We start from the raw sequence: 12,987 nt of genomic DNA, 5'->3' as shown, positions 1-12,987 counted from the left end.
CAGAGTCCAGCCCACGACGCCGGGGACAGCGACGGTGCCGCCCTGCCCCGCTGCCCTCCGGCTCTTGCAGCCGCCTCTGCGCGCTCCCCTGCCCCAGCTCTGCCGCTCGCCAGCCCGACGGCTGCAAGGCGGTGGCCGCTGCCCGGCGCGCAGCAGGAAGCAGGTCAGAGCAACGTGGCCCGCGGTGGCTCGGCCCGCTTCACTCGCGGGCACTTGGCCGGGGGGGCCCTGGGCGCAAGGCTGATGGCTCGGTCTCGGTCGCAGGGCAAAAGAAGAAGCTGCAGGAGCTGTACCAGCTGGGCCCGCAGCTGGGCAGCGGTGGCTTCGGCACCGTTTTCTCGGGCATCCGCCTCTCGGACGGGAGCCCGGTAGGTGGCCGGGACGGCGGGGCGCGGGAGGAGGGCCAGGGGCGGGGCGGGGCAGGGCTTGAGCTCAGCCCCGTCTCTCGTGGGCTTGCAGGTGGCCATCAAACGCGTGGCCCGGGAGAGCGTCCTGCAGTGGTACGAGCTGGTGAGTGAGCGGGGCCACCGCGACAGAGCGGGGCGCGGCGGGCAGGGATAAGGCCGGGCCCCGAGGGCGGGAGGCGGCGCAGGGCGGGGGGAGCGGGCGTGGGCTCAGCGTGCGAGCCGGAGCACGGCGGGCCCGGGGATGCCGAACACCGGTGGTGGGGCCGGGCAGGGGGGCACCCCCCAAGCATCCCCTGGGCGGGAGGAAGCCCAAGCACCAGGGAGGCTGCCCAAGGGGGCACTGGGGCATCCCAGGCACGGGGCAGCGGAGGCACAGGGCAGCATCAGGCCTGCTGGAGGCACTGTCTCCTCCTCACAGCCCGACGGCACCCGTGTTCCCATGGAGATCGTGCTCATGGAGAAGGTGGGCTCTGGCTGCCACAACATCATCCAGCTCCTCGACTGGTTTGAGCTGCCTGACAGCTTCCTGCTGGTGATGGAGCGTCCGGAGCCATCGCAGGATCTCCTGGCCTTCCTGCTGGAGCAGGGGTTCCTGTGCGAGGAGATGGCGCGCTGGCTTTTCTGCCAGGTGCTGGAGGCCGTGCGGCACTGCACCGCCTGCGGCGTCCTGCACCGGGACATCAAGCCAGAGAATCTCCTCGTGGACCCGGAGAGCGGCGACCTGAAGCTCATCGACTTCGGTTGCGGCACCTTCCTCCAGGAGCAGGCCTTCACGCGATTTGCCGGTGAGCCCACAGGCCGGGCCCTGCTCCCAGTGCCAGGCACTGCACAGCCCCATTCCCTCCTGGGCTGCGGGGTGCGGCATTCAGCCGGCTGCCGGCTGCCCTTTGGCACGGGCCAGATGCTGTGCCCCAGGAGCCGGCTGCCAGCCCTGCCCACAGAGGGGGGCTGCCGAAGCCAGGCCCCGGCCGCTCGGCTTGGCAGGCCTGCAAGGGCTTGGGCTGCTCCGCTGGCCTTGTTTGCCTTGCAGAATGGTTTCCTGGCTTTGGCCAATTGGCTGGGGGACGCCCGGTGGCCTCGGGGAGAAGTTGTGGCCACCGGTGCAGCCCCTGCTTCTGGAAGCCAGCAGCCTGCGCCTGGACAGCGCTGCCTGTGTCCCCTAGGAACACACATGTACAGCCCACCCGAGTGGATCTGCCTTGGCTGCTACCACGGCCATTCGGCAACCATCTGGTCCCTGGGCGTGCTGCTGTACGTCATGGTCTGCGGGAACATGCCCTTCCAGGAGGACCGTGACATCGTGTCGGGGCAGCTCTTCTTCTGGCAGCAGGTCTCTCCAGGTTGGTGTCCGGCCTCAAGAAGGCAGGCTTTGGCAGATGGCACCGCGCAGCCCAGCGTGGCCCTCACGCAGCTCCGCGGGAGGCCCATCTGCCCTCAAGGGCTGGCCGCAGGAGGCGGCCCGTGACAACAGGGTCGGTGTGGCCCGCTTGGCTGAAGGAGGTGGCGCGTGTCCTGCCGTGCCACTGTCCCGCAAAGGGCAGAGTCAGCCGGGAGGCCGGCACAGCTCTGAGCACACGCAGCACGGCCCGGGCCTTGTGGGCACCGGGAGCAGCTGGGCAGGAGCCTTCTGCAAGTGACCGGCGCTTTCTGGCTTCTCTCCCCAGAGTGCCAACATCTGATCCGCTGGTGTTTGTCCAAGCACCCCGCGGACAGGCCAGCGCTGGAGGAGATCTTGCGCCACCCTTGGGTGCGGGGCAGGCGTCTTTGATGCCTTGCCGGACCCTCTGCAGCACCCGGTTACCGAGTCCCACGCAGGACTGAGGGCTCGAGAAATAAAACAACCACAAGCCCATGCCGCGGTGTCAAGTCTGGTCCTGGTTAGCAACTTCAGCTAAAGAACCCTCTTGGGAAAAGGGGTAATCAGAGTGTTCCCTTCAGCCTTTGTCAAGCTTTTGATGCCTTTCCTCAAGGCATCATGGCAGTTTTGTGTCTTCAAGCACAGGCTGTAATACAGGCCGGAGGGGCTGTAACCAGCCAAGAAATGCATCAGTGAAACAACAGCTGCCCTTTCAAACTGACGCGGCCACTTGGGTTCACCAGAAGTGATACGTGGGCTCATGTGTGCATTCCAAGGGCCAGTGGGTGGCAGGGACAGAGATGCTGCTCAGGTTCCAAAGCTGTGACAAAAAGCAGAAGCACCAAAATGTCATTTCAGGTCAAGCCCTAATGAACTCTTGCTCTTTCTTCCCCTCACACTGGCAGCAGGCAAATGCAGCCCAGTCTGCCTGGATTCAGGGGACAGCAGCGTCTACAGGAGCTGCGCAGGGATGCGCAGATGCCAAAAATGTCTCTGGGACAGATGGACACCTCCAGCAGGCTCAGCCTCCCTCGCTGGGGCAGGGAAAGAGAGTGAGGGGACCCCCGCTGCAGAGGAAGGAGCGGCAGAGAAAGTGATCCCTAGGGACTCCAAGGGAACCCCCCTGGTGTTACCAGCCTCTAACCCCGTCTCACATTCGGGAGTTGTGTTATGTAACGGAGCGATTCTTGGTAACTTTGTTGCACCGTGTAGCCCAGAGCTTTAGAACACTGGGGGGAAGGAGTGGTATTTCTCCCCAGCTCCCTTCTGGAGACTTTGCTATGCCAACAAAGAATCACTGAATGCTCGTAGCACCTCCTGGCCAGCAAGGGAGGGTTCTCCCTGCACTTGTGCACCCCAATACGGTATATTTTTGTCAGCTCTGAATTTTCCCTTCTCCTCCTTCAGGATGAGAAAAAAGCCTGACTTTGTCTCTTAGCTTTCCTGCTCATGCACAACTGAAAGCTGTTGACATCCTGGACTTGCTCCCATGGTGTTGGGCCCATTGTGCCCCTCCCAGATATCTTCCTCTACCCTAAAAACAACTGATGGAGATGGAAAGTGCAGTAACCAGTCTCGTTACAGGAACAGGCCCGGGTGCCAGCTACAAATCTGTGCTACCTTCTGTCTACTGCCGTGACCTACCGAAACAGGGGTCGGTAAAAAAAAGGGTTTTTTCATAAAGAGCGCCTGCTCTTTCATTTTTCTTTTCTTTTCTGAGGGCTGCCAACCCTCTTGTGCCCTGAATGGCTCTCCAAGTCTCTACCCAAAGTCCTGACCCAAGCCGTGATGCTTCCAGCTAGGATCCCACCGTGAGGGGATGGCGAGAGTCCTGTGTGTCAGCCCTGGTCTGGAGGCTGAGCTGGGGGTTACAATTATCCCTTTTCCGATGGCCTGTGAGCGGTGACTGCCAATTCTCCAAGGGCCGTGGCACGTTTCCTCCGGGAGCGGGAGGTCCATTGTTACAAAGCTTCCTTTTTTACAGAGGAAACATCTTCAGTTTCATTTTCTGCCTGAAGTGGAAGAAGAAACATGACTTACAGCTACTATTGTAAATAAACCAAAAGCATTTCAGACAGATTTGTTAAGTAGAAGTTTCTACTCCTCAAGGCACAGCCCCACTCTTTTTACAAGGTTTCCATTGAATGCAGTGTGGAATCTGCTCAAGTAGGAACTGCTGGGTGATGCTTATTGAGATGTATTTTTTCTTTAGGATGCGACTGTCTCCAAACTGGAGGCTATTTAACAAAGGGTAAGTAAATTGGTGTTGTCTCATTTAAGGTATGGAATGGCAGAGCGGTGCAAAGAACTGGTAGAAGCAGGATATGCTGTTCGCCAACCAGAAAAAGAAAATGTGACTCTTCTTCACTGGGCAGCAGCAAACAACAGACAGGAGCTGGTGAAGTAAGCCGGGAGGCCCTGTGACAGTAACACAGCATATTCTGCCACTGTTACCTATAATCACTTTGTTGCTTTTGTACTTGAAGACAGAGGAATGCATTGGCTGAGAAGAAAAGGGCAGACAGCCCAGTTTCTTTAGACGTGAAATCATGTAGTACATGAGATCATGAAATGTTCCCTGGTTTGGTTTTTTTTAACAAAGTGTCCTGTTTTAAAAGTTAAATGTCTGCTAAGGAAGTGGGAACCTTCCTGGAATGGCAAGAAGACCGCTCTCTCCAAATCACTGTAACTTCGAAAATTATGGGACTGAAAAAATGCAGGAAAGGAGTAGCAGTTCTTTAGTACAGAATATGCACAGAACAAACCGCAGCACACGCCCAGGAGGTTCCCCCGCCCAGGGCCGGGTTTGCCCTTTGCTGCAGTTACGGCCACGCCCGGCAGGGGCCGCTGGCGGCTGCGGCGGGCGCGGGGCGGGGCCGGGATCCCGCGCGGCCGGCGGGGGGCGGGGCCGGGGGCACTCGCGGCCGGCAGGGGGCGCTCCGCTGCACGCTTGGCCCCTCAGCGGGGCGGGGGCGGCGGCGGCTCGGACACAACGGAGCAAAGGGAGCGATTCCCCGGGCACTCAGGGGACGGCGGACACAGCCCCGGCTCCAGGCGGCACACCGTGCACCGTCTGTGCATTCCCGAGCGGCAAGCAGGCAGGGAAAGCAGGCACATTCGATCACATTGCCGAATTGCAGCCTAGCAAAGTCCCGAAGCCGAATGCACAAAAGCTCCCGCAGCAACCACGCAAGCGACTGCCCCGATCCGCCGGCGGAAGGGAAGCAGGCAGTTTTACACCGCAGTCACTGAATTCCAGGATGCCCGTAAGTCTCGCGCAGAGCGTACACCTTTTGCACGATGTGCGACTGCCTGGGCAGCCTTTAAAAACGCGTGCCCTAAAGCAAAGCTCTCCATCCTCCCCAAGGTTTCCCGGCTGCCAAATCCTAAAGATACGGTGACAATCTTTTTGGCGCAAAAGATCATGGGATAGATACCTTGTGGTTAGGAATCCCCACCCAAGCCGGTGTCCTTCCAGGGAGTTGGAGAGAGAGGGAAGGTCCTCCTCGAGCCTCCTTTTCTCCAGGCTGAGCCCCCCCATCTCCCTCAGCCGCTTCTCCTCAGACTCTCCAGAGCCTGCCCCAGCTCAATTCCCTTCTCTGGACACGCTCCAGCACCTCAAAGTCTTCCTTGCAGTGAGGGACCCAAAACTGACCCCACGATTCGAGGTGGGGCCTCAGCGGTGCCCAAAACAGGGGGACGGACAGTCACTGCCCTGGTCCTGCTGGCCGCACCGTTGCTGACGCAGGCCAGGATGCCAATGTCCTTCTTGGCCACCTGGGCACACCTGGGCTTGTGTTCAGCAGCTCTTGGCCACCACCCCCAGGTCTTTTTCTGCGGGGCCATTGGAAATTGCACAGAACGGTCAGTGCAATGGGGGGAGTTTAGTAACAACTCCAGGCAGCCCAGTCTGATTTAGGGACTCTGTGGCCGCTTTGCTAACAAGTCAAGGCGGCCCAGTTCCCTTTAAGGGCTCTGTGGCCGCCTAAAGTAACCAGCCCGTAGCGCTGCAGGGGGATGTTGCGAGCCAAGTGCAGGTGTAAACTATGTCCTTGGACACCAATTCCCGCTCTTGCAGAACGTTTGGGTTTCTGCGGTGATCCCTCCTGCCCGGTGGCCGAAGCGCCTTCTGCGCGCCCGCGTTGCCGGCCGTGCTGGCGGCGCAGCCACGGAGGAACGGCCGCTCCGCGCGGGCCCCGCGGCCGCCGCTGCCCAGGGCACGGCCGAGCGCTCCGCGCGCGCAGCGGGACAGGGGGCGGAGCGCGCGCCACCAATGGGGAGCCGCGGGACGGGCGGGGCTGGGCGAGGATTGGGCGGGGGCGGGGCCCGGAGGGGCCGGGGGCGCTGAGGGGCCGTGGGGGCGGCAGAGCGGGAGCGGCGGCGGCGGGGGGCGGGCGCGGGGAGCGGGCTGTGCTGGAGGAGTGACCCCCGGCGAGGGAGTGACCGAGCCCCGGCGGGGGACTGACGGTGCCCCGGTGAAGGAATGGCCCCGGGAGTGTGGGTGGGTGCGTTCCTTCCTTGCCGTGGGTGGGATCGGGCCTGGAAGGGAGCCAGCCGTGTGGGCAAAGGGGAGCGGCGAGCCGCCTTCCCCTCACATCGCTTCTGAAAAGAAGCCTACGGGCTACTAGAGGGAGTGGCCTTCAAATGAGACCGTGGGGATTCGGATGACATTTTAAAGTGTTTTTTTCGCTGTTGGGGTGGTCAGGCGTTGGCACAGGTTGCCCAGGGAGGTGGTGGTTGCAGAGGGTACGGTCAGGCTCAGTCAATGTGCAGAGAATGGATCAGGGTGGGGCGATGAGGCACAGCGAGCCGGGAAGTCAGTGCGTAGTTCGGACTATAGGATGATGATCTTTAGCATAAGAAGTGTTTGATCAGACCGAAAGAAAGCTGTAGTGCATGTTGCACAGAGAGAATCAGGTGTTGCCGAGTAAGTCATTCTCCATTCCCACTGAATTTTTGCTTGGATAGGATTCTGTCTTGTTCTCTGTGGTGTAAATGACATATATGGAGCAAGGAGTCTGGGCAAAAGCATCCAATTGACCAGGTCCAGTACAGGTAATGTTGGAGCAGTAGCAATTTTTCAAACTGAGAAAGGCAGTTAAGTTTACAGGACTTTATTTCCAGAGGTTTATGAGAATGTGGTGAAACTTGTTTTTTCCTTCTGCCTGTATGTGTAAGTAATGAGCCCTATATTATCTGTGCACTTAAAAGAAATTTCCAGTTAGCAGGAAGTTTAAGGGATTACTTTGATATCATTGCAGTGCTCCAAGCAGTGTCCCACTAATGTCACCCTTGAAAACTGGAATGTGAAGGACCAACAGCTTGCTCATCTTCATGCCTGGGTCACTTTGTTGCATGCATGGCAGTGCTGCTAAATTTGTTTCTTCCAGAATAAGAAAAAAAATTTTTAAAAATTGGAGGATTGTTGGGGGTATGTATTGGATTAATTTTTGTCCTGATATTTCCTATTTATTGCTACTCTGTGGTCAATGTCACCTCTGAAGTTTGAAGATCACCTATGAAATCTCTGTAATATGCTGGGAATTTCAAATATAGAAGTGTCAGTATTTGCAAAATATTGGGTTAAATAAAATCGAATGGGAAAACACAGCCAAAGCTGCTGGTAATTACTTGGAGCAGTAACCAAGTTGTTTGGTTGGATTATTGTAGGAAAAAAAGTTACAAATGCTCCCTTGAGGAGGGTACAAGAGGCTGAGCGACTCCCAGACTGCCTTAGATCTACCTAAGGAAAAGAATCCATGGCAGTGTTGTAGTGTGTAACCTTTATGGATTGTCAGCATTCCATTTCCGGATGGAATGGAGTGGGGAGAGGGGAACTTGCAATACCTCTGGGAAGGGAGGATGCCTTCCCACCTGGGAAAGCTCTGTCACAAATGGCATTGCTGAGCTCAGGGCTCCATCTCTGCAGCATAAGGGTGGTTGCAAAGGAATGGGATTGCTCGGTTCCAGTTTCACTCTGACCGTGAGAATGTCAACAGGACAATGTGCTGTTGCCTCGTGGTGGCAGCCAAACTATTTCCTGCTCTTCCTTAGCAGTCTAAGGTTCTGATCATGTGTTAACCGAGAGCTGCACTGCCTCAGTTGGTTCTATTCCATAATGCAGAGCCTTCGCTCAAGGTCAGAAGTGATGTGCAGTTGAAGATAAAACTGTGTAGCGGGTTGAGTTCGAAACTGGGCAGAAAACACCAATTAAATGTAGTGGTTTTGGTTCAAAATATTCATTACTTACTTATTTTCCTTCTGTGAGATAAGAATTAGGAGAAAAGCAAAGCAGGCACAAACCTTAAACAGTTGCAGTACAATGAAAGAGTTTTATTACTAATAGAATTAAAAGTAAAGAGACAATAACAAAACAAAATTAAAGCAAATTCCCCCCCCCCCCCCCCCCCTCCAGCCAGCACTTCTCTCCTTTTACCTAGCTCACACAAGGAATAACAGAACATGGGATGTTAGTCAGTGTTCCAGTTCTTGAAAAGTCTCTCTCTTATGCTTAAGGGAAAAAAGGGTTTTTCCTTCAGTTGCACGTGGTTCCCAAACTGCCACCAACAGCAGATCCGCCCGGAAACAAACAATCTGCTGGGTGTAGAACATCTCTCCCATGAAAAATCTCACAGTTCCTTCACACTGCAAAACATGGGCCATCACATGGGGTTATTCATCTTTTTAAGGATAAGTTCTTTTGGCCTGCACACAAAGGCTCTTCTTCGCCACAAGTCTCTAACAGCCTTTTACTACTATAAAGCCTGGCATCGGCATTCTTCACAATCTTCACAGGCACACGAAGATACTCCATCCCCCCATGTTCTTCAAATGGATTAAAGAGACAAACAGTTTGTGGTATTACAGTTTCTTACCACGGCATGCAAGAAGGTTTCTTTTAAGCTGCCCGCCAGAATCACGGCCCCGCCCTCTTTTCTCCCACCGCCATTTCCAGCTCCGTCCCATGTGACTCACTTCTCTTTCTCTCTGACTGACACCGCCATGCTGAAGGGTGTTTTTGTTCGGGCTTTACGGTGGGGAAAGCCTCGCTCCCTTTGTGCTGCTGGCTGCGTGGTGTCTTCTTCAGTTCAGCACGAAGTGTGCTGGCTGCAGACAGGAGGCTCTGCCGGCTCCCGTTGACTCCGCCGGCCCCGCGTGGAGAGGAGAGGGACCCGCCGGTCCCCAGAAGCCGCGCTGGATGGGTTTAGCTGTGAGCAGTCCATGGCTGGTTTTAGCTGCCTGTGGCTCTGAGGCAGTCCCCCCCCAGCCACCCAGGGTCCGTGCCACAGCGTGGGGAAAGGGGGAAAGGGGCAGTGGCCCCGGCCCGGCGGGGCCGGGAGGCCCCGAGCTGCCCCCACCTCCCAGCAAGCGAGCTCCGACCAAAAGGGGAAGTCCCGCCTGTCTGTGCGGTTTAAATATGTAAATTGTGAGAAGCGTAATTGGTCTTAAAGACTGTCCATCAACTCAGGGTCAACCCAATACAAACTGTAATAGCATATTTTTTCTGCTTGATTTCCTACAGGATAAAGTCTCAATGTGTGTATCAAATCAAAGGCTGGCTTTACTTTTAGATGATGGATACAGATCTATGTTATGGCTACTGGGCAGGTAATAAAGCTATTTTTTTAAAATTATGCTATCCAAACTTTAAAAATGTATTTTCCATTAAAAATGCAAAAAATTTTTGCCATCCAAGGTAATGTAAAATACGTGTTTTATCATCTTCCTGTAGTACAAATCAAAACAACAAAAACTATCTAGGAAGTGTCTGTTGCACCAGCTACATCTCGATAAAGTAGCCTGGAAAGATTGGAGAATCAGTACAAGAATAAACCAAAGGAAAGGTCTTCTGAGCAGAGGAAGTGAAAACAGGAAACAGATGAGTTCCAAAGGGAAAATATAAAAGACAGAAACAATTGCCAATGTTTTTGCAAAAATAAAAAAGGACAAAGATGTGTGGTTCCATCTTGTAGCTAGAGGATCTGGAGAATTGTACTGTATATTTTAAAATTCTGATCTGGACAGAGACGATGTGCAATCCAGGTTAGGAACTAATAAGAGTTGTAAGAGTTATCAGGCATAGTCACGATTAGAGTTGTGAGAATGAGCTTCAACAAACTCTGTGTCCACTGTAAAAGAGTTCCAGAAGAGATGATGTACTCATAGCTGGCATAGAGCAGTCAAGTTATGAAGCCTTTCTTGCTTCAGCAGGATAGAGAAAAGAGGAGGCCTCCAGTAAGGAACTCCCAGAAGCCAGAGGCAGAGCAGCGATTGTCCTGGAGCCGCCAGTTCCCAACCAAGGTTCCAAGAACGATGTGGCAGTACCAGAGGAGAAGACTTTTGGTGTGGGGCTGGACAAAAACCTCCAGCAGCAAAGGCGGATGTTCCCATCTGCAGGGCACTTAGAGCCCTCAGCAATGGAGAAGAAGGATGAGGATGAATTCTACAGGTCGGATACTCCTGGCAGGAGACATGACCGTACCTGGTACCTCCGTGAGAGCTGCAGGACTGGAGACGGAGGAAGCCCTTTGGACAGGACTCGCTGCTCCCTCCGAGCCGCGGCTCTCAGCAGAACCGGCTCATTGCTGAGGATGCACGTGGCCAGGAAGAGCCTTGCAGAGGAATAGGAGGCCGGCTCATTGCAGTCAGGGAATGGCTGACGGGTGTTTCCCAGCAGAACTTTCCTGGAGGTGCCAGTTCCAGTCCGTGACTCGCACGATGCTGCAGCGCTGCCATAGGAGAAGGCCTTTGGCACGGTGCTAGAGAAGATCCTCGAGCAGCAAAGGCAGGTGTTGGCAGCTCCAGGGAATTCCCTGATGTCAGCAGTGGAGGAGCAGGATGAGGAAGATCTCCACACTTGGGATACTTGTGGCAAGAGCCTCCATCCCTGCGCGAGCCTCGGTGAGAGCTGCCGGAGCGCAGACGGAGGAAGGCCTTTGGACAGGTGCAAGGTAGGAATGATGCACGGTCCCCAGTTGTGGTGTGAGCAGAAACATTTCTTCCCAGCATCTCTAGCTTTTAGAATAGTTTCACTCTCAGGTTGGAATAGCGTGAGCCTGGCAAGCCAATAGTCTAAATGTTCAGATGTCTGCTACCCAATACTAGACCTGAACTCAAGTCTCTCCTAGCAACATCAGGCTTTTTCCCTAAGCCAAGTGCTGGGAGGGGAATTTCTTCTGCAAAACTCCTGTGCTTCTGCTGCTTGTTCCATTTTAGAAAGTTTCCTGCATCGGCCCTGCCTTGATTGAATAGTCCTTTCTCTTCTGACGAGGAGCTCCAGGTTCTCTTCTTACAAGTTGTCATTGTTTTCTTTGCCCCCAGACAGGAGTCGCTGCTCCCCAAAAGACACGTCGATCTGCAGAACCTGCTTGTGGCTGAGGATGCAGATGGGCAGGAAAGGGCTGGAAGTAAAAATTGGAGCCAGGCCGTGTCCAACATTTTCCTGGAGAAAAGCATCCCAGCAGCAAGTGTCCTGGAGCTACCAGGTGCCAGTCCATGAGTCCAAGGATGCTGCGGCGCTGCCAAAGGTGAAGAGGCTCAGAGAGCTGCCAGACAAGATCCTCAAGCAGCAAAGGCAGGTGTTGGATGTTCCAGGGAACTCCCTGATGTCAGCAGTGGAGGAGCAGGATGAGGAAGATCTCCACCCTTACCCCTCGTCCTCCTTGTCCTCGACCGCCTCGTCTACGTCCTCCTCCTCCTCCTCCTCCGCCTCATCCTCCGCCTCCTCCTCCTGCCCCTCCCCCTCCTCCTCCCCCTCCCCTTCCTCCTCCTCCTCCCCCTCCTCCTTCTCCTCCTCCTCCTTGTCCTCATCGTCATCGTCGTCGTCGTCATCGTCCTCCTTCTCCCTCTCCTTCTCCTCCTCCTCCTTGTCCTCCTCGTCCTACTCCTCCTCCTCCTTGTCCTCATCTTTGTCTTCGTCGTCGTCGTCCTCTTCCTCCTTCTCCTCCTCCTAGTCCTCGTCTTCGTCGTCCTCATTGTCCTCGTTGTCCTTGTTCTCCTCCTCCTCCCCCTGCTCCTCCTCCTCCTCCTCCCCCTCCCCTTCCTCCCCCTCCTCCTCCTCCTCCCCCTGTTCCTCTTCCTCCTCCCCCCTCCTACTTGTCCTCCTTGTCATCCTCGTCATCGTCTTTGTCCTCGTCGTCCTCGTTCTCCTCCTCTTCCTCCTCTTCCTCCTCCTCCTCCTCCTCCTTCGCCTCCTCCTCCTTGTCCACATCGTCCTCGTCCTCGTCCTTGTCCTCGTCCTCCTCCTCCTCCTCCTTGTCCTCGTCCTCGTCGTCCTCGTCATCCTCGTTCTCCTCCTCCTCCTCCGCCTCCTCCTTCTCCTCCTCCTCCTCCTTGTCCTCGTCTTCGTCGTCGTCATTCTCCTCCTCCTCCTCCTCCTCCTCCTCCTCCTCCTCCTCCTCCTCCTTCTTGTCCTCGTCTTCCTCGTCCTCGTTGTCCTTGCCATCCTCGTTCTCCTCTTCCTCCTCCTCCTCCTCGTCCTCCTCCTCATCCTCCTCCTCCTCGTCCTCCTCCTCCTTGTCGTTGTCTTCATCGTCGTCGTCATCCTCCTCCTCCTCTTCCTCCTCGTCCTTGTCCACTTCGCCCTCCTCCTCCTCCTCCTCCTCCTACTTGTCCTCCTTGTCCTCATCTTCATCGTCCTCGACGTCCTCGTTCTCCTCCTCCTCCTCCTCCTCCTCCTCCTCCTTCTCCTCCTTGTCCTCGTCTTCGTCATCCTCGACCTCCTTGTTCTCCTCTTCCTCCTCCTCCTCGTCCTCCTCCTCCTCGTCCTTTTTCTCATCCTCCTCCTTCTCTTCCTCCTCCTCCTCCTCCTCCTCCTCCTCCTCGTCCTCTTCGTCCTCCTCCTCCTCCTCCTCCTCCTCCTCCTCGTCCTCTTCGTCCTCCACCTCCTCCTCCTCCTTCTACTTCTCCTCGTCCTCGTCCTCCTCCTTCTCATCCTCTTCCTTCACCATCTCTTCCTCCTCCTCGCCCTCCTACTCCTCCTCCTCCTTCTCCACCCCCTTCTTCTCCTACTCTTCCTCCTCCTCCCCCTCCTCTTCCGCCTCCCCCTCCCCCTGCTCCTCCTCCTCCTCCTCCCCCTCCTCCTCCTCCTCCTCCTACTTGTCCTTGTCTTTGTCATCCTCGTTGTCCTCGTGGTCCTCGTGGTCCTCGTACTCCTCCTCCTCGTCCTCCCTCTCATCCTCCTCCTCCTCCTCCTCCTCCTCCTTGTCGTCGTCTTTGTCATCG

General features: G+C 55.9%; 1 protein-coding gene across 1 annotated transcript; it reads left to right on the top strand.

The window, feature by feature from the left end:
- Positions 1-305: 305 nt before the first annotated feature.
- On the top strand, positions 306-2,175 carry LOC309585715 (serine/threonine-protein kinase pim-1-like; the record flags this gene model as incomplete). Its single annotated transcript, XM_082303612.1, has 5 exons — positions 306-368; positions 460-510; positions 826-1,192; positions 1,571-1,747; positions 2,072-2,175. Exons 3-5 carry the CDS (start codon positions 847-849, stop codon positions 2,173-2,175), a joined length of 627 nt encoding a protein of 208 aa, XP_082159738.1. The 5' UTR covers positions 306-368; positions 460-510; positions 826-846.
- Between the last annotated feature and the right edge of the window lie 10,812 nt (positions 2,176-12,987).

Source organism: Coloeus monedula (genome assembly GCF_965178545.1).
Source record: "Coloeus monedula genome assembly, contig: HAP1_SCAFFOLD_158, whole genome shotgun sequence".
Classification (NCBI taxonomy): Eukaryota; Metazoa; Chordata; class Aves; order Passeriformes; family Corvidae; genus Coloeus; species Coloeus monedula.
Note: the sequence above shows the minus strand (reverse complement) of the source record. Positions and strands in the feature narration are given on the sequence as shown.